The sequence below is a fragment of the Typha latifolia genome, chromosome 7 (assembly GCF_019914945.1).
Source record: "Typha latifolia isolate L0001 chromosome 7, TyphaL0001v2, whole genome shotgun sequence".
Classification (NCBI taxonomy): domain Eukaryota; kingdom Viridiplantae; phylum Streptophyta; class Magnoliopsida; order Poales; family Typhaceae; genus Typha; species Typha latifolia.
The window spans coordinates 8,849,555-8,871,901 of NC_133092.1; the positions used below are offsets into that span (position 1 = coordinate 8,849,555).

Sequence of the window (22,347 nt, forward strand, 5' to 3'; positions counted from 1 at the left end):
AAATAATCCAAGAATGTTCATATCAGGATTAATACTCACAGTGTTTCCTATGGAATTTGCCAGAAGCTTTCCTGTTGCCATGTGAACCACTGCAATATCTTCACCCATGCTTATATACTCAATGGAAGCTCCAGTTTTTGGACCACCTTTCACAGTAAGCTAAACAAGTAATAAAAACTTAAGGACCTATTTGGTGTTAACAATTGTAGGAGGAAAGTGAGTAACCTTCTTAAAAGATTTTCATCAATAAATCAATTCCAATATTAGAGCAAAGAAAGTAAGCAATTATAGCAGGAAATGAATGCAGAGAAGAATGATGCACTGATGCACCAGCTAATTCAAGAAAAAAGAAATTACCACATAAGAAGAACCAGGCACGAGGTATATATAAGCAGGATGCACTTGTAATGGTTCATAAACTTCCACCTTAATAAGTTGACTTAAAATTTTACGTCCAGATTGTTGCCTGGCACTGACCTGGCAGTTTCACATTATAGCAGGAAACTATAAGAATCAAATTAGCTAACTCAAATGGTTAACCCATCAAAAGAATGCACTAGAGAAAATTAACTTACATAAAGAGATGTAATGCCAAGATTAGCAGCCATAATGGAGAAGCTTGGCTCTTTCAGTATTGAGTAATCGCCACTTTTAGAAGAGTCATTCCCATTGTTAAGCATGACTATCTCATCCTCCAGATGTACTTTAATATTCATGTACATATACTTCAAAATGGAAAAATAAAAAACAAATTGTAAGTGCCGAAAAACAAGAAGATTCACATAGCACCACAAAGTCCAGCTAGCAAGTAGAAACGAAAAAAGAAGACTTTTTTATTTAATATTATTATAATAAAAATATTATTTCTTAATAGCAGTTCCAAGTTACAATTTTAGGTTTCTCTCGTCCCACATGAGAGAGAGAATGTCATGCTGGTGGTGTGTTAAAAATATGTGAGCTCTATAAATAAAAATGTTGTGATCCAATAGTGACAAATCTATTCTCAAGGGTTCATATCTTGTGATCCAATAGTAAAAAATCATGATATCACCCCCACATAACCAAGAATGTAAAAAATTAATAATGGTTCTAAAGGCGATGAAACATTCAGCCTCTCTAAAGGCACTGAACATTTCGGCATCTTTACATATTAACCTGCCAGCAATATTCTCTTACCTAGCATGCCAACTAGCCACTCTCTCCTAAATAGTTTGTACCCGGTGTTAAAATAACGTTAAATCCAAAAATCCAAAAAAAGTATCCAAACAAATACATATATGTACAGGAATTACTATGATGCCATAGTAACCAAAAAAGCCCAATTAACGAGGAATTTATGGGAGTAAAAAGTATAAAATATAAATCATTTTAGGCACTATTAATAGAAATAACTTCTTGTATAATTCCCAACCAGATTCTAAAAGTGCTCAAGAAATCACCTCAACATATAAGAGACTAAAAATCATTATCACGTGCGTTGACCATCAAAAGAACACGCCACAGACAACCTCAGTGAATTTATTGATTGCCTAACAACATAAAAGTACACTAAAGAAAACAATACTAGCATTGTGCATGTAGAAGCGCCAAAGAAACAAAGACAAGAGAAAATATACAAGAACTAGAGAAAATATACAAGTACTAGAGAAAATATTCCAACTATTATGGATTTATAGGTATAAAGTAAAACCAGCAGGCACCTGAGAGTACTCAAAGACGCATCCATCCTCTGTTCCTGCTAAAATTTCAAAATCTTTTGTCGTCCCTTGCTATCAATAGTACAAGAAACTCCTCAATTTTACACGAAATAAGTTTCAAAAAGTTTACCCTGAGAAAAGGTATTATACCATAAGGCTTATCTCTTCTTCAGAGACTATCTTAATCCAGTCGACATTAGCTACTCGAACCTGCAAATTTTATCAGATTCCATCAGAATGCAAAATGCAAAGAACATAGTGCCAAATATTACTGAAAACAAAATAAAAAGTATACAGATTATCAGAAGCTTAGAACAAAATACTTAAATAGAAATTATGAACAAGTTTCCTAAACCTATGAAATAGGCATTTAATGGCGTAAATTTTATTTTATCCATTTTTCAAAAGCAGAATGCATCGTGTAGTCTCATTGTCACATGCATGCAATATTACGTATCTAATAAGGAACATAAATTGCAACACATGAATAGAACCAGATGTAATATTTCCTAATGGAACGTACAAGTTTCCAGAGAGCACTCTTTGAAGGTTCTCACTTCTCACACAGGCATACTATTTCCCATTTTTAGATGGTTTTCTTTAAAGATTACTTTTTAAGTTTTGAAAGCTTGTAGTATTTCTGTAACACCTCAAAAAGAGACCGATTTCCTTCTATCCCTGCCACCCTCCCCTCGCATAGCCCCTCTGCATCATGCCACCGGCATAGTGTCAGAACTATGCCGGCATGGCATGAAGCATGCACTAGCTTTTTGGCCCGGGCATCGCATGCTACCACCTCCTCTATTTCCCTTCTTCTCCCATATCCTCCTCTTCGACCATTCTAACACTTTTGAGCTCTCTCCTCTGTTCCATTGCCGGTTGTGGCCGGATTCTGGCAACTCCCCCTCCCATCATCTTGATCATCGATTTTCCTCCAATCATCAAGGACCCATTTCAGACCGTCATCAGTTAGGAGCTTCTTCATAATAGCGAAATTAGGGATTCCAAACAAGTGGACTATCTTCCATTGCTCTATTAATTTATATGATGTGCTAGATTGTGCTAGAACACTTCACATATGACATGGTCGAATGAGATTATATAGCTGCACATATTGATTCAGCATGATAGTTGACGTGATTGTGTTTACCATGATTTATTTATATTTCTATTAGTATGTTCATGTACAATAATACATGTTATTCCATGATAATGATATTTTCTATTATACTTATTGATTGGTATATCAATATTGTTATTATATTATAACATCTTACTAGCATACATGCACTACTATGAGTGGTGTGACCTCTACGTCTTGACATTATTTGACACCTCCCCAACTAGGGTAAGGGGCGAGGGTATTATATTATTAGTAGGCTCTACACTTGAGGTCCAAGTCTGTGGATCTCAGACAATCAAGCACATCATTCGTCGAGCTAAAATGAGTGATTCTACTATCAGTTGACGAGAGTCACCCTTTGGAATATTTAAGTTGGAAATCAAATGGTCGAATGATGTATAGTGATAACCCATTGGTGAGGGTATCCTTGAGCGGGGTAGCTCATGATTTCCGCTTTATGCAATGATCCTACAGTGGTGGTGATGACAGAGATGGGGATATAGGCTGACAACTGAAGTCCTTATTCTACGGTGGTGAACGATCAGTTTGTTGTTTACTAGGTGATAGGCATGTGATTCTACCGCCAGAGTCAACACTCTTCTGGGTGTTTATATCGACGAGTTGTGAATTGTGATAGTCGATGGGCCTAGTGTCTGGTGTGATATGTCATGGTCGGGGTGAAAATAGTTTACATTTATTTGCACATCTTATAATTATAATAGTGATTAGTTATTTATATATTCATGCACTTATCATATTAGGTGTACTCATATACATTTTATTTTGCTAGTGATAGTGTCACTTGTTGAGTGTTAGGATCATTCATATTTGATATATGTTGCAAATTGATTATCGCCGGGATGAGAATTTTTGTAGTATATTAGTAAAGCGCTCTCTTTTAATTCTTATAGTGTATTAGTATGGTAAATGGCATGTTCTTTCCCCATTATTATCTCTTATTTTTTCAACATGTACTCTGGCATTGCGAGACTCTACCCGCTTTCAATACTATTTACAGATTTGTTGCGGCCTATGGATTCTTTTTTAATTTCTACTATTTTGGTCTTATTCGATGATGATTGTATGTCGCTAGTCCTTCCGACCTCCACGTGAATTTCACATGAGGGCAACCTCATACAAGAAGCACATCGTAGGTTTGGGATGATTCAACATAGTCTTATAGCTCAATTACTAAAATTCTTGCATTGTCATTACTTAAGCACTAACTCCTAGGTGGATAACTTAGGATTTTGTCTTCCGCTAGTGAAGATGTAGCCTCGTCGTGTTGTCATGCTACTGCCTCGGAGGGAGTGTCGGCCCCTGCGGAAAAGGTCCCATTGTCAACATCCTTATGAGTGGCATAGAGGCATTTGTGCAACTAGTGTAGCAGTAGGAACGACTCATTGAAAAGGTTCTCTGTGTTCCTGCAGCTTCAGCATGCCCTAAGGAGTAAGAAAGCACCTAGTGCTCCTGTATGTAACCCCCCGGCCCCCTTCAATGGCACCATCGACCCTATGGAAGCTAGCAAATGGATAGTCAATGTCAAGAAGATCTTGGAGACCCTAGATTGTCCTAAGTGCTAGCATGTTACTTTCACCATCTTCCTATACCGAGTGAGGCCGAACAATGGTGGCAAGCTACAAGGAGATTGATACGGATGACACGAGGGTCCGAGACCATCACTTGGACTTTGTTTTTGACCAGAAGTATTTGACCAAGGTAATGAGAAACAAGCTCTAAACTGATTTCTCTTGGTTAGAGCAATGAGACATGACCGTGGCTTAGTAACCTTCAGCGCCCTTTCTATTTTGCCTAGTACATGGTTCCTAATGACGCTACTAGGATGGAGCTCTTTCACTAGGGATTAGGACTTTCGATTATGAAGGAGCTAACTATTTTAGGCCCGCTTTCCTATGCGATGACCATTGATAGAGCTTTACATGCTAAGGCGTACCTTTTGGAGCAGAGGGCGCGAAACTAGGAGTGGGAAAGATCGAGTCATTGACAAGGTTGAGGGAGGAACGCCAACCGTTCGGAATTGAGATCGAGCTCGAGCGCCCCTCCTTTCTATTGAGGCCACCTTATCACCCATACTATCACGAATCGACTTATCCAATTCGTAGCAGTTATAGACAGATTTAAGGATGGAATTTTTGAGACAGATTACGTCAAATCTAACTGTTCGATCGACCTAAAGTTTGGATATTTGTTGCTCTGGAGGAAAGCTTTCCAACGGATCCAAGATCTCAAAATTTGGCCGGTTAGATCTTGAAATATCAACCAAACAGTAGCCAAAGGTAGGATATTTTCTACGCTACTCGAGAGGAAGAGGAGATTAAGGAGAGGAGGTTAGAAGCTGGTCGAAAACCTTGCCAACGAAAGAATGTGGCTCGGTTGGTGAAAAAGGTGGTGGGAGAAGTTATAGCCAGCCATAGTTGGGAATCATCGAGAGCCAACTCACTAGAATGCCATGGCATCCCATAAGGTAACAATAGGTATTACGACCTTGTTCTCTCGACTTGCTAAAATTTTATTTGGTCTAGGGGTTATGCACTCCTTTTTTCTTATTCCTTCATGTCTCATGCTAGTTGTTCAGTTGAGTTTCTTGATAAGCCCCTCTTGATATCTACACCTATAGAAGATGACTAAAATAAACCGTCTTTCATTCTTGCATTATTGACTTTGGTGGATAGAATTCTATAGTGGGCGTCCTACTAAGATGCGCAGGATTTTGATGTTATCATAGAAATGGACTGGCTAGCATCCAATCATGCTAGAATTGACTGTTTCCAAAAAGAGGTGGTATTGTAGTTTAGTGAAGAAGTGGAATTCCGGATTTGCAAGACTCGTTCGGGCCAGGTCTTAGATCTTTTAAACATTTCAAAACCAACATTTAGTGCAAGGAGATTATACTGGTCTCCTGGCAAATGTGGAACCTGAGCTGCTTTACTACTTGGCACCGACAATGATGGCAGAGCTTAGGAAGTAAATTGAGGATCTACTAGTCAAAGGCTTCATTTGCTCTAATATGTTCTCTTGGGGTGTGTAACATCTCGTACTAAAAAAAAATTGGCGTACACACGTGATAGACACGTGCACTGAATGCCCACATGTGTGCCACTTACCCACATTCTTGCCCTCCCTCTCTTCTTCTCTTTTCTCCATTTTCTCTCTCATAACCCACATGTGTGCCACTTTCTCACATAGGCCTTCCCCGTCGTCGCCAGCCACCCTAGGCATTCACCCATGCATCATGCACACTTCCCTCGACCTCCGCATCCTTTTAGCATAGTTTTCCCGCCGGTCTCCCTGGTGGCTTGCTAGTCCGCTCCCCTCGTTACCGTTGTGCTTCTTCCCACTGAGAGGAACTTGTGCTTCACCTCCGGTCGCCTTTTATCTTTTTCCTCGAGTAGGAGAGAGATAGGACGGGTGTGTGTTGGTTGGGTACCAACGGTCATGTTTATCGCAGCCACACCTCTTCACCTCAGCATACTTTGGGAGAGGAAGGAAGGGGGAATTAATTCAATTGGCGGTGCAACCCGCCCAACTCGAGATTGGGTTGAATGCAGCTCAACCCAAGTGGTGGTTTGAACTGTAACCCAGCCTATATATGTGGTGGGTTGGGCTATAACCCAGCCTATGACCGTGGCGCAATTGGAGTTAATTAACTTAGAAGCGATGTTAGGCAAGTAAAACCTCTGTAGTCTAGGAGTAGTGTAATGTTGAAATGGTAGTTTACTTTATGATCTCATCGTATTCATATCATGTACATACATATATTTATTTACCAGCTATTATGATTACGTTATTTTACTGCTTCATAATTATGTATGAATCATTAGATGCATTCATAGGTATGATAACTTTGATGCACATGTCGTATGATTTATAATAATGACCACTGTACCAGTGATGGCCGTGCCACCATCGGCACACTTCAACACGCCCCCCTCGTGCTAGTGACACACCCCTCGTGCTAGTGGCACACATTTATAATATTTTTAATAATTTTTTTAGGATATTTAAAGATGTTTTTGGGTGTATGTCAATCTTTGATTTTTTTGTCTAAATATATGTATTAAAAATTTGAAATCTACATTACAATGTTTTATCTTTAGATTATTTTTGTAAATAACCTATTTTATTAAAGATAAAATAACAGTTGAATATAAATATTATTTAACACATAATATGATTGAATACATTCATTAAAATTAATATTAATGATTAAACACTCTATAATATGATTGAATACTCCATAATATAATTGATCATTCAATAATTGATAATAAGGTGTTGGGGATATGGAGTATAATAAGGGTGTTGTGGCTCTGGAGGGTGTGATTGATATAATAGTAATGATGATGAACTCATATCATCCTGTGGGTGCACCTCTCCTGATGTCCTACTACCTATAGACTCAAGTCCTTCCCCCATCTAACTGTAATTATATTGAGCTTGAGATAGTTCCTTTCCTTTCTTCTGTCTCTGTTAAATTCGGCTTTGTGGTTGTCTAGGTTTGGCAAATGAGTTGTCATTCCAATTTAAAAAAATGACAAATAAATTGTCATTTCAAAAATGACAAATGACAAGTTAATTGATGGAAATAAGAAGTTAAAAAACTTGGTTCTACATGTCATATTATGTTTGTTAAAAAAATAAGTAAAGATTGATGGAAATAGAAATTTTTTTGAAAAAATTCTCTACATTGGCAAATGACCGGCATGAGGCTGTGCCGGATGACACATGGCTGACCTATTTTCACATATTTTCACATATCACCATATAGTTAAGTCTCATCTCGACAGTGCTTATTACTCGCTGACCTAGAGTCAGGGAGCAAAGTATATATATATTACTTATATTTATATTTACCAATGCCTAAGGTTGTGAGGTCAAGAGAGGACTCTTCAACACCGCGTGCACCGGGTTTGAGTAGGTGTAACACTGCTGACTGCAGAGACTAAACATTAGGTGTCTGAAATTATGATTGGAAGGTAGAGGTCGTAAACCTAGCAGTACCCGATGACGGAGTGTTAGAGCATCTATGAGCTGTGTTTATTTGATTCAGCTGTGTGCGATGATTCTACTACAAGTAACTGTGCGATGATTTACTAGAGCAATAATGAGGATGGAGATGAGATATGAGCTTGACTTAGGTCCTTAGTCTGATGGCCACAAACAACCGATTATATACAGCATCGTTAGACATATATGAGCTATATTACTACTAGATGTCTATCTGTAACACCCCAATTTAAAAAAGAAAAAAAAACCTAATGCACGCACCATCCTTCCCCCCGTCCTCTCTTCTCCTTTCTTCTTCCTCTTCCCTTGCCGTGCACGCCACCCTCCCCACCTCCATTAATCCTCTTCTTCCCCTCACTGCAGCCATCCCAACCCCCATTTTCCCCTCCACCTCGCTACCTCTCTCCCTCTCCTCTCTCGCGGGTTGCCGACGCCAGAGCAAACGAGCCTACCTTACAACCCTCTCGGTAAGCCCTCCTACCCCTTCTACCCCTCCCCCGCCATTAATTTCAGTAGATAACCTCCCTCCTCCCCTCTTTCTTTTCCTTCCCTTTATCTTGCCCGTCGGCCTCGTGCTGCACCGCCGGCCTCGTAGCTGCGCCGCTGGCCTCGTGCCTGTACCGCCGGCCTCGGGGCTGCGCCCACTAATCCAACCTTGGTGGGTTGTGGTTGGGCACCCAGCCCTTTCTTGGATCGGTTCGTAGTGGTCTTCATTGATGATATCTTGATTTACTCGGCCTCAGAACAGGAGCATGAAGAGCATCTTCGGCTGGTACTATAGGTGCTAAGGAGAGAAAATTTTTTGCTAAATTCTCTAAGTGTGAATTTTGGCTGGAGGAAGTGGTGTTCCTTGGGCATGTGGTCTCGGAAGAGGGCATACGGGTTGATCAATCCAAGATCACCGCTGTACTCAATTGGAGGCAACTGAGTACAGTTTTAGAGGTCCGTAGTTTCCTGGGATTGGCCATGTACTACCCAAGGTTCCAAGTATCGGAATCGGGATCGGGATCGGCCATTTGAAAAAACGATACGTATCGGCGGTATCGACAGTATCGGCCGTTCGGATCGAACTGTATTTTAAAATAATTTTTAAAATACAATTTTTTTTTTAATTTTTTAGAAAAATAATAATAAGATATAAATATAAATTATTCATATATAAAGTCTAAAAACTAAAAAATAAATATAATTTTCTCAATTTCTATTTCTCCCATTTTCTACCACTCACTCTCTCTCTCCCACACAAATTAAAAAAAATTCTTACCTCCTCTCCACTAATTCTCTTTTTTATCAAACTCTCTCCCACTAACTCTCTCTTATCAAACTCTCTCTAATTAACTCTCTCTCCTACTAACTCTCTCCCTTAAAAACTCTTCCTCTCCCTTACCGACTACCACCTCTTTAACATAGTTTTTGTTTTCTCTCCATGTCTCTCTCTCTCCTCTTCCCTCTCCCTCTTACTGCTGCAACCCACAAACTCTATCTCTTTCTCCCTCTCTTTCACTCTCTTACTCCATCTTTTTCTCTCCCTCATTCTCTCTCTTTCACTCTCTCTTGCTCCATCTCTCTCTTTCCCTCTCTTTCTTCCTCCGTCTCTTTCTCTCTCTCTTACCCATGCTCGTCTCGGGCGGGATCGGCCGATACGGCCAATCCCGACCCAAAACGAATCGGGTATCGGCCGATCCGGCCGATACTCGACCGAAACCAATCAATAGATTGGTTTCAGCCAGGCCGACCCCGATCCGTTTCGGCCGATCCCGAGTGGGATCGGCCGAAACTAGGAACCATGGTACTACCGACATTTTGTGAAAGGATTTTCAAAAATTGCCAATCCCCTTACTAGGCTGACCCGAAAGGATCAGTGTTTTGTATAGACAGCTAATTGTGAGGAAAGCTTCCAAGAGCTCAATAGGAGACTTACATCTGCACCCATCCTTATAGTTCCTCATAGTGGAGGGGGCTACCAGGTCTACTGTGATGCTTCATACTCGGGCTTGGGCTGTGTTCTAATGCAGGAGGGCGGAGTTGTCGCTTATGCATCCAGGCAGCTCAAGAACCATGAACGAAACTACCCTACCCACGACTTGGAGCTTGCAGCAGTAGTGTTCGCTTTGAAGATTTAGAGGCATTATCTCTACGGGGAGAAGTGCGAGATTTTCACTGACCACAAGAGTTTGAAGTACCTATTCACCTAGAGGGAGTTGAACATGAGACAGCGCATGTGGCTTGAGCTAGTGAATGATTATGACTGCACTATTAACTACCACCCTAGGAAGGCAAATGTGGTGGCTGATGCCTTGAGTAGGAAGTCGATGGGAAATTTGGCTAGTTTGATTACTCAGCAGTAGGACATCTTGCGAGATCTGCAAAAGATGGACATGCACATCATAGCCAAAGATGTGGGTGCTGGACTGCTGGCCCAGTTAACTGTGAGGCCGACTCTAGCGGAGAGGATCAGAGTTGCACAGGCAGAAGACCCACATTTACTGCAAGTTCTCCGGCAAGTTCGAGACTCAAGTAAAAAGGGTTTTTGCCTTGATGGATTGGGAACCCTGAAGTTTGGAGATAGATTCTGTGTACCTGACGTGGGCGAACTCCGTTGGGAGATTTTGGAGGAAGCTCACCAGACCTCTTACAGTGTGTGGGAGACGAAGATATACCATGATGTTCGTAAATACTTCTGGTGGCCGGGACTGAAGAAAAGCATTGCTGAATTTGTAGCTCAATGCTTGATTTGTCGGTAGGTCAAGATTGAACATCAGAGGCCTGCTGGGACCCTCAGGCCCTTACCCATTCCGGAGTGGAAATGGGAGCATATCACTATGGACTTTGTAGTGGGTCTGCCGAAGACCTTGAAGAAAAAGGACTCTATCTAGATGATTGTGGATCGATTGACCAAGTCAGCTCACTTCCTTCCAGTCAGTACCACTGACTCTATGGATCATCGAGCCACTTTATTCCGGGATGAGATCTTTGCCTGCCATGAGGCACCAGTTTCTATAACTTCTGACCGTGACCCCAGGTTCACCTTTAGGCTGTGGCATCATTTTGCTAAGTCACTGGGTACCAAATTGCAATTCAGCACTGCCTATCATCCTCGGACTGACGGTTAGTCAGAGCGGACGATCCAGACTTTAGAGAACATGTTATGTGCTTCACTTGCAGAGAAATGTCGAACACCTGTCAGTTGGGACGAAGTGGGGGAACGGAAGATAGAGAGCTCAGAGCTGATCCAGGAGACCGTGGATAAGGTGCGGAAGCTACAGGAACATTTGTAGGTTGCCCAAAGTCGACAGAAGAGCTATGCCGACCGTCGACGTTGAGATCTGGAGTTTCAGGTCGGGGACAAAGTCTTCCTCAAGGTCTCACCGTGGAAACGGGTAGTTTGGTTTGGGAAGAAGGGCAAGTTAAGCCCTCAATATATTGGCCCTTATGAGATCTTGGCACGGATAGGACCGGTTGCTTACCGGGTGGATTTGCCATCGGAGCTGTCTCAATTCATAATGTGTTCCATGTGTCGGTGTTGAGAAGGTATTTGTATGGCCCGTCACATGTTTTGTCCTATGAGGAGCAACCAGTGCAGATCATTGACAGATGTGTGAAAACGCTCCGAAGAAGAATCGTACCTTTGGTCAAGGTTCTTTCGCGGCACCATGGAGTAGAGGAAGCTACATGAGAGCCTGAGGAGGAAATTCAGTCTACTTACCCTCATTTATTTACCGACTCAGGTGCGTAATTTTGCAGACAAAATTTATTGTTGTTGGGGATAGTTGTAAAACCCAATTTAAAAAATAAATAAAAAAAAACCTGACGCATGCGCCGAGCATGTGCGTCAGACCCTGCCATCTTTCCCCCTGTCCTCTCTTCTCCTTTCTTCTTCTTCCTCTTCCCTTGCCGTGCACGCCACCCTCCCTAGCTCCATTAATCCTCTTCTTCCCCTCACCGCAGCCATCCCAACCCCCATTTCCCTCTCCACCTCACTACCTTTCTCCCTCTCCTCTCTCGCGGGTTGCCGACGCCGGAGCCAACAAGCCTACCTTACAACCCCCTCGATAAGCCCTCCTACCCCCCCTCCCCCCTCCGCCATTAATTTCAAAGATAACCTCCCTCCTCCCCTCTTTCTTTTCCTGCCCTTTTTCTTGCCTGTCGGCCTCGTGCTGCGCACGCCAGCCTCGAGGCTATGCCACCGGCACCGCGGCCGCGTGGGCTTTCCCTCTCCCCGTTTGTCTCCCTCCCTCGAAGGAAATGGGGGGAGATAGGTGTTGGTGGGGGCTGCGGTCAGACCGCAGTCCACTAACCCAAATGTTGGGTGGGCTGCAGACTGCAGCCCACTAATCCAACCTTGGTGGGCTGTGGTTGGGCCCCCAACCCACCTTAGCCCACCAAGGCCCCTCTTGCCTATTGGGTTAGGCTTGAGCCTAACCCAATAGCCCCCAACCTAGCCCATTTGGGGCCATTTGGACCCTATAACCCTGTTTATCTATTTCGACCTGATTTATTAGCCTAACCACTCCTCTAAGGATAAATTATTAGCACTTAATTAGTGTGAATTTTAGGATGACATAGAACTCACCCTAGGGGACCCTTGACTCATGTATATGCCTAAACATAAATTCTCTAATAAGATAATTAATTCTATTAGTTCGCTAATCTTACGTATGGCTTTACTTGCGTGAATTAATAGTATTGACACCGTGTGAGGAGGATTTTGGGATTCCGAATGAGCCGGCTAGTTGAGGAGATTTAGTGTATTGTGGAGACCCCCCCAAGCGAGTAAAGTTGATACAAGTCTAGAATAATGTAGTTACAGTTATTATACCTATCATGACACTGTAGGAAATGTTGGTATTAATCCATGCATCTAGTGTACCATGATATATCTTGACATGTGCAGTTATTGATAATTTACTCATCATGATATTATGAGAATGCTAATGTTAGCATAGGCATTAGTGTAACAATGCTCTATATGTATCTTGTATGATATACCCTTGCATAAATATATGTTGTGAATATAGAATGTAACGATCATGATGACTATGGCATGCCTTATACACTCATAGACACTGCACCACTTTCACCTATCATTAATAGTCGGGTTCTGACTAGGCAGTGCTCTTACTCACTCAGCCTAGGGTTAAGGGTAGAGTGTATCTTATATGACTATACTATTAACGGCCTACACCTGAGGTCGGGAGCCTGTGTGGCATTTAGGTAATTATACTGCATAGTCTGGACTAGATTATGATGATAGAAGAACATAATTGTGAGGCAGGGATATATCTCTAGCGGTACCCGACGATGCAAGGTTAGGCGTCTATTGATGAGTCGAGGGCTCCCGATTCTCCCGCTGAGAGCGGTGATGATTTAGAGAGTGAGATATGGGCTTACGACCGGAATCCTTAGTCTGATGGCTACAGACAACCGGTCACATATAGTGTCGCTATGCATGTGTAGGTAGCATTACCACTAGATGTGTATATATCTCTCCTCGATGTATGAGATGATGGATGGTTATATGATGGATGATTTTTTTAGAGTATTTTACCCTGTGTGGTAAATAGCTCGGTGAGCTATGATAAATATAATTAATGCATCGATGGGCATGAAATGACTAAACTACTCTTTTATTGCTGTGCATAACATGTAAACACTATGAGATTTGTATGAATAAAAGATTGTAGTAAGCTTTATATCTGTGTGGACTTATCCTAATACGTTTAGGAATTGGTATGTTCTAGGATAGTGACGTGTAGTCCTTATTGATTGCATTGATTTAGTAACTCATGGTAAGTCATTTAAACAAACGTATTGTTATTTCTAACTATAGGCATGCATTGGATATGCACCCGTGATTTTATTGTTATAGATTGTATGGATCTTACTCGCTGGGCTGTGAGCTCACCACCTCTTGGTGGCATTATTTCAGAGCTAAAGGACGCAGGTGCGGAAAGCGAGGAGTAGTTACCTTTTTTATTTCAGTTATGTCTATTAGTTGTATTGAGCCCCTGCGAGGGCATTATGATTGACAATGTATTTTGAGACTTTAGTGTTGTATTTTGGATGTGTATCTTGAAGGCTTGTTGTGGCCTGTGGAACTTGTATCCGGACTCTTATGGTTGAGTTTATTTATGATATGAACTTGTGCTGTTGTGTGCTTTGTGAAATCCTATCACTGACAAATCATATGATGCACCGCATGGGGGGATTTACCCACGCGATTTACACATGTATTCGGAGGTATGGGTGTTTCACTATCCCTCCTCGATGTGTGAGATAATATGTCAGCATATATTTATTATGTGATTAATAGCTCTGTGAGCCTATGTTATTATGCGATCGATAACTCTTTGAGCATATATGATAATTCATTGTTATGGCTGTGTGAGCTTGAGATAAAAGATTTAGTAGTTTGAATGATATATATCATGTGTTCTTTTATTAATACAAGTGAACGATAGATATGAACATGTTGTATGGATACATTATGTGAACAATAGACATGACCATATTGGCATATATATATATACTATGTGGCTTGTTGAGCTTTATGCTCACTTCCTTTTGGAGATCCACGATAACCTTTTCTCTATGTGAGTCGAGATCCAGTTCCGTCTATAGATTTAGACTCGTAATGATTGTAGGGTTGCGCCCAATCACCGTCATTAATGCCAATCGCCTCCAACCTCTCGGTCGAGTTTACCTCATCGCAGGGAGCTTTCTTACACCCTTTTTCTACTACTTTGTGATCCACTGGTGAGATCGTGCGCCATCGTGGTCGTTGGCCATGGACGAGTACTTTCCACCGTCGGTCGGCTTAGCCAACCACCCTTCTCCTCGTGCAAGTCACTAAGACTGCGAGGAAGAGGTTAAATGCGGTTGACGAACCATCGACGACAAAGATCGTCGGCGACCTCTTTTTTTCCCCTCTTATGGTGAACTCTATTGAAAAAGATGAAGGTTGAGCTCAAGCTAACCCGAGCCAAATCCTTTATGGGTTTTGGATTTTGGGGCAGGTTGGGGTGGGTCATCATTAAACCAATGATATTGGACTGGTGGACACAGCCTAAGTCCTTAGGACAGATTTTTATTTCAAAAGACAATGATATTGGTTAAATTAAAATATATTATTTATTTATTATTAAATATAGTTATTTTTCTTAACATATGCACTATATATTTTAGTCGGTTTATCTAAACTTAGGTTAGTGGGTTTACTTATATTTGTTTATCTATCTCATACTTTGTTCTTTTATATTATCACGTATCTTTCTATGCACAAATCAAATACTATATTTATGTGTGCAAAATATATGACTTAATACTGCTATGCTTCGTGCAATAGCAATTTAGTTTATCATGAGTATTAGTGAAAAAATATAATTGATGATTGATGTAACTTCGATAACAACCCATGTATAGATCGCATTATGACATTCTATAATGACTCAAGTCTACTTAAAAGTCTAAGGGGACAGTCCGATTTTAAATCAATACGATGACTTTCTTAGATGACTTTGGCGAGATTAGAAAACAATCTCAGGTTAGACCGAAAGACTTCTTATGGTGACTCTCATTTCTCTCAATAGTTAGTCAAATGGACTGGATAAGTTTATCACAAAGCAACACCTTATAATGATCCTTAGGAAAAGAGAAAGGGTTTGCTTATCACATAACAGGACCTTTTGGTGACCCTAAATGGATTGGTTATGAGAAAAAGACCCAAACGCCTTCTCGAGATAATTTCTAGTTAATGTAGATCCACAAGATATAAACCTAATTGAGACATGATATTAGTAATATTAAAAAAAATAGCATATTGATGATAAGCATGTTATGTGATATGACTTACATTATTATTCCTTATACAGTTATTACTATTGCTATTATAAGCATGTTAACTATTTATTTTATAATTTATATATCGTCAAATTTGGAGATTTATTTTAAAGCTATGTTTATAAATTTCGGATTTATTTGGCTTTTCAGTGGATTCCACTCATGGAGCTATATTTATTAACTCATGGAATCCCCACTAATATTTCAAGTACTAGCCAGCGTGGCAACTAAGTGAGATGCACTAGGACCCTACCTCCGCATAAGATTTACCCTTTTCCTCTTTCAATTGTATCATTATGTTCTAAACTATATATTAATTTCGTTTGCAGGAGATACATTAGTGACAAAATTCATCAATTTTTTAGTATATTTATTTGGAGTTGTAATTTATATTGAATTTCTTGTTATTGTGGACTTAGAAAATTAAGCTTCGTATATCTCAAGCATATTGAGATAGATGGCTAATCATAATTTCAATTTTAAGTTGTGACATTTGTCATTGTGAATAAGAACTACTGATAGGACCTCCTACATTGAGATCAACTCAAAGAGGATATTTATGGGTTGCATGCGCTTCAAGGTAGATCATTAATGGGCATATACTAATACATTTTCCTAATCACTGCCAGATTTGTAGTAAATTTGTAATGTGCAAAAAGAAAATACTTTCGATTTCTTTTCTTGGATTGATTTTCTCATGTCTCCTAGAGTTAAGGATTCTGGCCAGAACATAAAGAGGATTGACGGGCTAGAATTAGATATTATAAAAACTAAAACATTCTCCATCATGGAAGAGACAAATAAAAGGAACGAGGAGTTGCTCATCCACCTTGTTGCAGCTAGGTAAAGGAGAAGATGCTGACTTTTTATTTCTTTATAGTGATGACAATATGTCTTCTAGTCTATCCGGATAAGCAAGCAACTTATCACTGATGAAAGCTTGTAATTGTTTCTAATTGTAGCGAAAATATCTATTGAATGCCATAAATGCATTATGCAGTGTCAGAATCTATCATCTAATGAATGTCATCAGCAATACCCTCAACAAGCAACCTATCAAAAAAATTATCTAATCAAAACATCTAATTAATGTCATCAACAACACCATCAATGCATTATGCAATATCCTCAGTAAGCAACCTATCAAAACATTTCCTAAGAGTAAATAGATTTGCAATTTTTCTTCTGCTTTAGACAATCTCCTCCAATGCCTAGCTTCTAGTGACTTCTTCCCCAATGTGTGAGACTGTGAGTTCAATATCAACATAATTCAAAGTTGAGAAGGGAGTTATGTTGCGTAGTATTTTGGGGGTGACGAAAAGAGGAAGAAGGTAGAGATCTCTCATTCACAATTCTGGCAGCAAACATGATAACCCACCATTGTTTTAATAAACTTCCGCCTTAATGCCTAGGCTCCCGCCTTAGATAGAATATAGCTAGGCTCTACTTGGGTTTCACCTAGGTCGCCGCCTTAGCATCTCATATCATATTTTAGTATGTAGATTTACCTTGAAAGTCAAAATTATTGCACATGCTGATGAACTAGTGGATTCTAATAACTTACTGTAGTTCTTAACAAGAATGTATTAGTATATTAATTTTAACTTCTTCTCTAACTATTATTTCTTTTTTTTATTTCTTTTTTTAAAATCTAGAATTCTGGACACCTGCCTAGGCACCCGAGTGGTGCTTAGTGCTACATGGTCCCTTGTCCGCCCATCTACCGCCTAAAGTCTTTTAAAACCTTGACCTATATTAGGTTATAGAGTGAGGCAGTATTGTCCAATCAATACTTGTAAGGATAGAGAGATAATTTTAATTTATCAACTACTCAATGTAAAATACTAATATTTCCCATCCAATTATAGTAGAAAGGTAACTTTATAGTAGTTGTTAACGATGTCTATGGATTTTACATGAGACCAAATTATAATTAAGCCCAAACTTTAAGGTGGCATTTGGTTCATGGCTAAGGATTTCCCTTGTATTTGGTTAGAGACCACTAACCATGTTTAGTAATCAAATCGTAGTCTATTCCTAAATAAGTTCAAGGTGTGAGAAAAGATGAAAAATAAATGGGTCAAATTTGAATTATTCTCAAATTATAAATTTACCCATAAAATGCTCATCACTTATCTTCTATAAATTTAATAATAATATCTTGGTACTAATATCATTAATTTCTCTCTAAAATTAATATTTTTCACTTTTTCATGTCACATCAAATATATTAATGACCCCTTTATTTCGAATCCTCTCACATATCCACAATTTTCCTCTAAAAAAATAAAACTTATGAAGCCCTCAATAGCTTATAAGATGGTTGTGTGTAAGCCCACAATAGCTTACCAAGATTTTATCATTTCCTTGAATTAAGTCCGCAATATTGAGGACTTCTTGAAAAAAGGTTACCTTACATGTTTGCTTATACTAAGCCCACAACATTTTTTTTTAAATGGTAACCTTAATGGTTGCAAGCAAGCTTTGTAGTCCACAATGGACTTGTAGGCCTGCAAGCCTTTTAGGAAAAAAAAAATGATACTCTTATTGGTTCTGCCGTTGTAAGCCTTAAGCCCCTAACCATGCCGGCTTGCAGGCTTAATGCTTGTCAACCTAGACGCCTAAAGACTTAAGGGGGAGAAAAAACAAAAACAAAACAACATAATCTTTTAATAGTTGCAGGCATACAAGCCTTAAGCCTGCAACCATAGACTTAAGACTTGTAAGACAGCAACCATTTGGAATTCTGTCAAAAAATTAGAAAAAAAAAAATCATCATCATAAACCCAAATTTTATAATTAATATTTCAGTATTAAAATGCTTCAAATTCAAAGGGTAAAAGAACATTTTAGTCCATTAATATAACATATAACATATTATTTATTTCCCTCCAAACCAAAATTATTTTCACTCATCTCACATCATTGGAAATAATTACACTCCTTACCTAATTCACCACCAAACACATAATTTTATTAGACTAGTTTAAGCTACCTAAAAAACTCACCGTATGATCAAGTGAAGTGACTAGTCAACATTTCATCCAAGTAAACGAACATATGAGATACATATTTGTTAGGGAAATTAAGCCTTCATTTCCTACTGGAGAACATCAGAAAATCTGAAAATCAGGAATCATTAATATTTGCATCTGGCAAGGTCGATAAATTTCAAATTACAAGCATTTGTAATTCCAGTGTGGTACTATTAGTCAAGCAATCAAGTCAAACAAGCATGACCAACAATAAATTGCCAAAATTAAACATCACATGAGTTGACATATTGGTGAAATGTGAATTGAATAGAGGAAGTACTTAAATTGCATCAACAAGTATCTCTGAACATTCATATATTAAAAGCCAACAAGATAAATATAAAGTGACAACAATGGGAAAAATCAAAATTATGAGGAAATATTCTCAAATAATAATGAAATCAAGAAAAGGTGCAACAGAACCAATTCAAGTAAAGAAAATTTGCCAAGAGATTATAATTCAAAGGATAAGTTACCAATGAGGAAGCAGAAGTGGGAGGAGAAAGTCCAATGTCATAAACAGTCACAAGAGCAACGCCCAAGCCTCTCGCACCAACAATTAAGTGCGAACATAGCATATTTTCTGGATGTAGGATAATTTCTGCCACTTGTAGGTCATTTGAAGCAGCATCTAGGAAACAAGTCCCACCTGTTACAGACAAATTTACCTGCAAAACAAATACATCAATAAAACTACAAAATCCTCACAGATGAACTGTCACAATGAAAATGTGTGTGCAATTGGCCCCATACAAATTTGCAAACTCATATCAAATTATGTTGATGAAAGAGCAATGATTCATAACTCATTGATGCATGGTGCCTTTTTAGGTGAGAGGAAAGCAATATTGTAAAGACTTAGCTGGATGAAGAGGATAACAAAAATCTGGTGAACAAATAGTAGTTTACTTCAGCATACTGGTGAATCGATGTATCTTCATACATTACAGAAAAGAAGGAAACGAGCAAGAAGCCTAAAATGACACTTCTATTGTAACGTGTAATCCTAGCCTCCTAAGCATTCTAGTACAACACACTTCTCAAGAAAAAAGCAGAGTTTAGTATAACAAGGATGGTACTCTTTTAATGGTACATTTTCTAAGGTATGGGAGACACCTTCCATGAAAGCATCTGGGTCTCTGTAGGTCTTGCGGTCTTCTATTTGTCGGAAAATATATATGAACACTACGAGCATATCATATCATTGCTCTTTGCACTGCTTCTCTTCATCTAGCAATGATCCAAAGGGGTAAAAATAGCCAACGAGACTTTTTTAACTGGCGTCTACGTGTCTTTCACCAGCTAACTTACGTGATGGATCTCCCCTCGGCAAATCATCACTCAACAATCTAGTAGTGTGGACACCATTATTCGTCATGTTTACTCTCGTATGCACAAGAGGGTTGCACCCGTGACTCTCTGGCTTAACGAAGGTTTTGACTAGCCTTACAAGGCTATTTTTGTCTTTTTGTTTATTAAGCTATTTTGTCTTTTGCTTTGCTTTGCCTATATAAGACTTGTAACCCTCTTTTTATCGGCTAATGAATATTTTGAGAGTTTTTAAATATTGAGTGTTTGTTGGTGGATTTCGACATCAATAAATTCTAACACCCCGGTTGGTAGATTCCTCGGATTTTGTTACTTTTCCTACTTGTTCTTCTCAAATCCATGATTAAAGAGTTTGTCCTGCACCAACTTTAGTATCAGAGCCAATCGATTTCCGATTTATGAATGCTCCACCTCCTAAATTTTACGCCACACCACATCTATTCTTCGCCATATCAATCGCTCCACGAACACCATATTGCTACGAAGTCCAACGCACGTCGAAGTCGAGTTCCAGATTTGAGTTGCACGAGGAGATCACCATTAGCAAGGGGCAAAATAAATCATTACCATTACTAAATCTCTACGTGAAATTAGAAACTTATCAAAAGTAAGTTTTATTCAACAAATCTTCTCTCCCTATTATAAATAAAAAAAAGGAAGAACAGAGAATGTCTTTATTAAAAAAAAAAAATCAAAATCAAATTTTCAAAATTTTGCATTATTGTTCCCTTTTTGTCTTTGAGTTTTGATTTCAAATTTTCAAAATTTTTAAATTATGAAATTCAGATTTAGGAGATATTTGTTTTCCTTATTTAATTCAATTAGTTTCCTTAATTGTGAGGTTAGTATCTTTCTTATCCTAACTTCCTAAACCTCCGAAAATTTTAAATTACCTTTTTTAATTTGGAAACACATCTTGTCCCTCCAAATTAAGCCCAAAGTCTAAATCCATTAATCCATTAAATCATCAAATCAACCACAGACCCTTTCAAACCCAAATCCATTAACCTAAACCAAACCCATTAATCCAAAGTTCCGGTCCAACTAAACCCACTAGCCCAAACCCCTCCACTTAAGCCAAAACCTAAACCAAACCCAATAACCCAAACTCACTTACCCATCAACCCACTTAACCCAAACTCTCACGTGACCTATCCCCTTCATTTCTCCTTCACCAGCAACCAAGCTCATTGCCTCACCTCATCTCTTTCCTTCTCCGTTCCCATGCCCTAGCCCACCTCAACGCTGCTAGTCAAGCTCTTCGTCGGTGTCGACTCGCCAGGATTCTCATTAAATTGATAGCACCACTGCCTCGACAGCTATCGTTCGTTGACCTCCACTACTGCAACCTTTTCCGTCGCCGCCTTTTCCATCACCACCATTGCCTCCAACACCGGTATTACTGCAGTCGTCATGTCCACTGCTCTGCCACACCATCCCCACCTCCAACGCGGAGTATATTGCAATTGATTGTCTTTGTTGGCCCCGTTGCATCCAACGACCTTCTACCACCGACTTCAGCACCTTCTCGTGCCTATCCAGCACCTCATCGTCGCTCCGTATGGCCTCTACCAACCTCCACCACTTGCGCCCCCATTGCCATTTGCTTTTTGCGCCCTCTACTGCCTGCACCAAACCACATTCTTCATCAGTACAGTTGCACCTGTGATATCACAGCCACCAGTGCTGCCATCGCTACAGCTTCCTCCACTGCTTCTACCGCTACCGCAGCCACTACCGCCTGCCGTTGCCAAAGCCACTGCAGCCTACAACCACCGCCACCGCTGCCACTGTCCGACTGCTACCTCCACTATCACCGTTGTCATCTTTGAGTGGATTTGCAAAATTTGGTAATATCGTTCCTGTCTTTCTTTTAATATGGATCATAACCCTATATCTGTTTCATTAAAGCAAATGCTTGAGCCTGCTACTACCTACCTGTTTTTATTGCTTACTCAAATCAAAACAATTAATGTTAATAGTAGAACTAACTAGGTCAGAGCAAAAATCTTGACATATCTAAGGTTACCGTCTCAATCTCGGGAGCGTATAGTACTACTTTGCAACTGTCTACTAAATCTTATTAGCTTTTATTGAAAGCTTCATAAGTAATTGTAGATTATTATCTCTATTATTCTCTAATTGTTCGCTATGATCTCCTAGTTTGCATTTCATTATTCATTTTCTGCATTTGTTCCAATATTATGGAAGATTTTCGTAGAATTTTACAATAGTCTATTGAAAATATTACAACTAGATTGAACGACTTCAATGCCCGCCTTGAGGCTATTGAGAT

General features: G+C 39.5%; 1 protein-coding gene across 1 annotated transcript in view; it reads right to left on the reverse strand.

Moving 5' to 3' along the window:
- LOC140792260 (nuclear pore complex protein GP210) overlaps positions 1–22,347 on the reverse strand; it is a 67,246-nt gene that overhangs the window by 22,081 nt on the left and 22,818 nt on the right. The window contains exons 15-20 of the mRNA XM_073143136.1: positions 19,199–19,390; positions 1,848–1,907; positions 1,701–1,769; positions 576–725; positions 358–477; positions 40–159 (exon numbers count right to left, since the gene is read on the reverse strand). Of these exons, the coding sequence (XP_072999237.1) occupies positions 40–159; positions 358–477; positions 576–725; positions 1,701–1,769; positions 1,848–1,907; positions 19,199–19,390 (711 nt within the window). The remainder of the gene's footprint in view (positions 1–39; positions 160–357; positions 478–575; positions 726–1,700; positions 1,770–1,847; positions 1,908–19,198; positions 19,391–22,347) is intronic.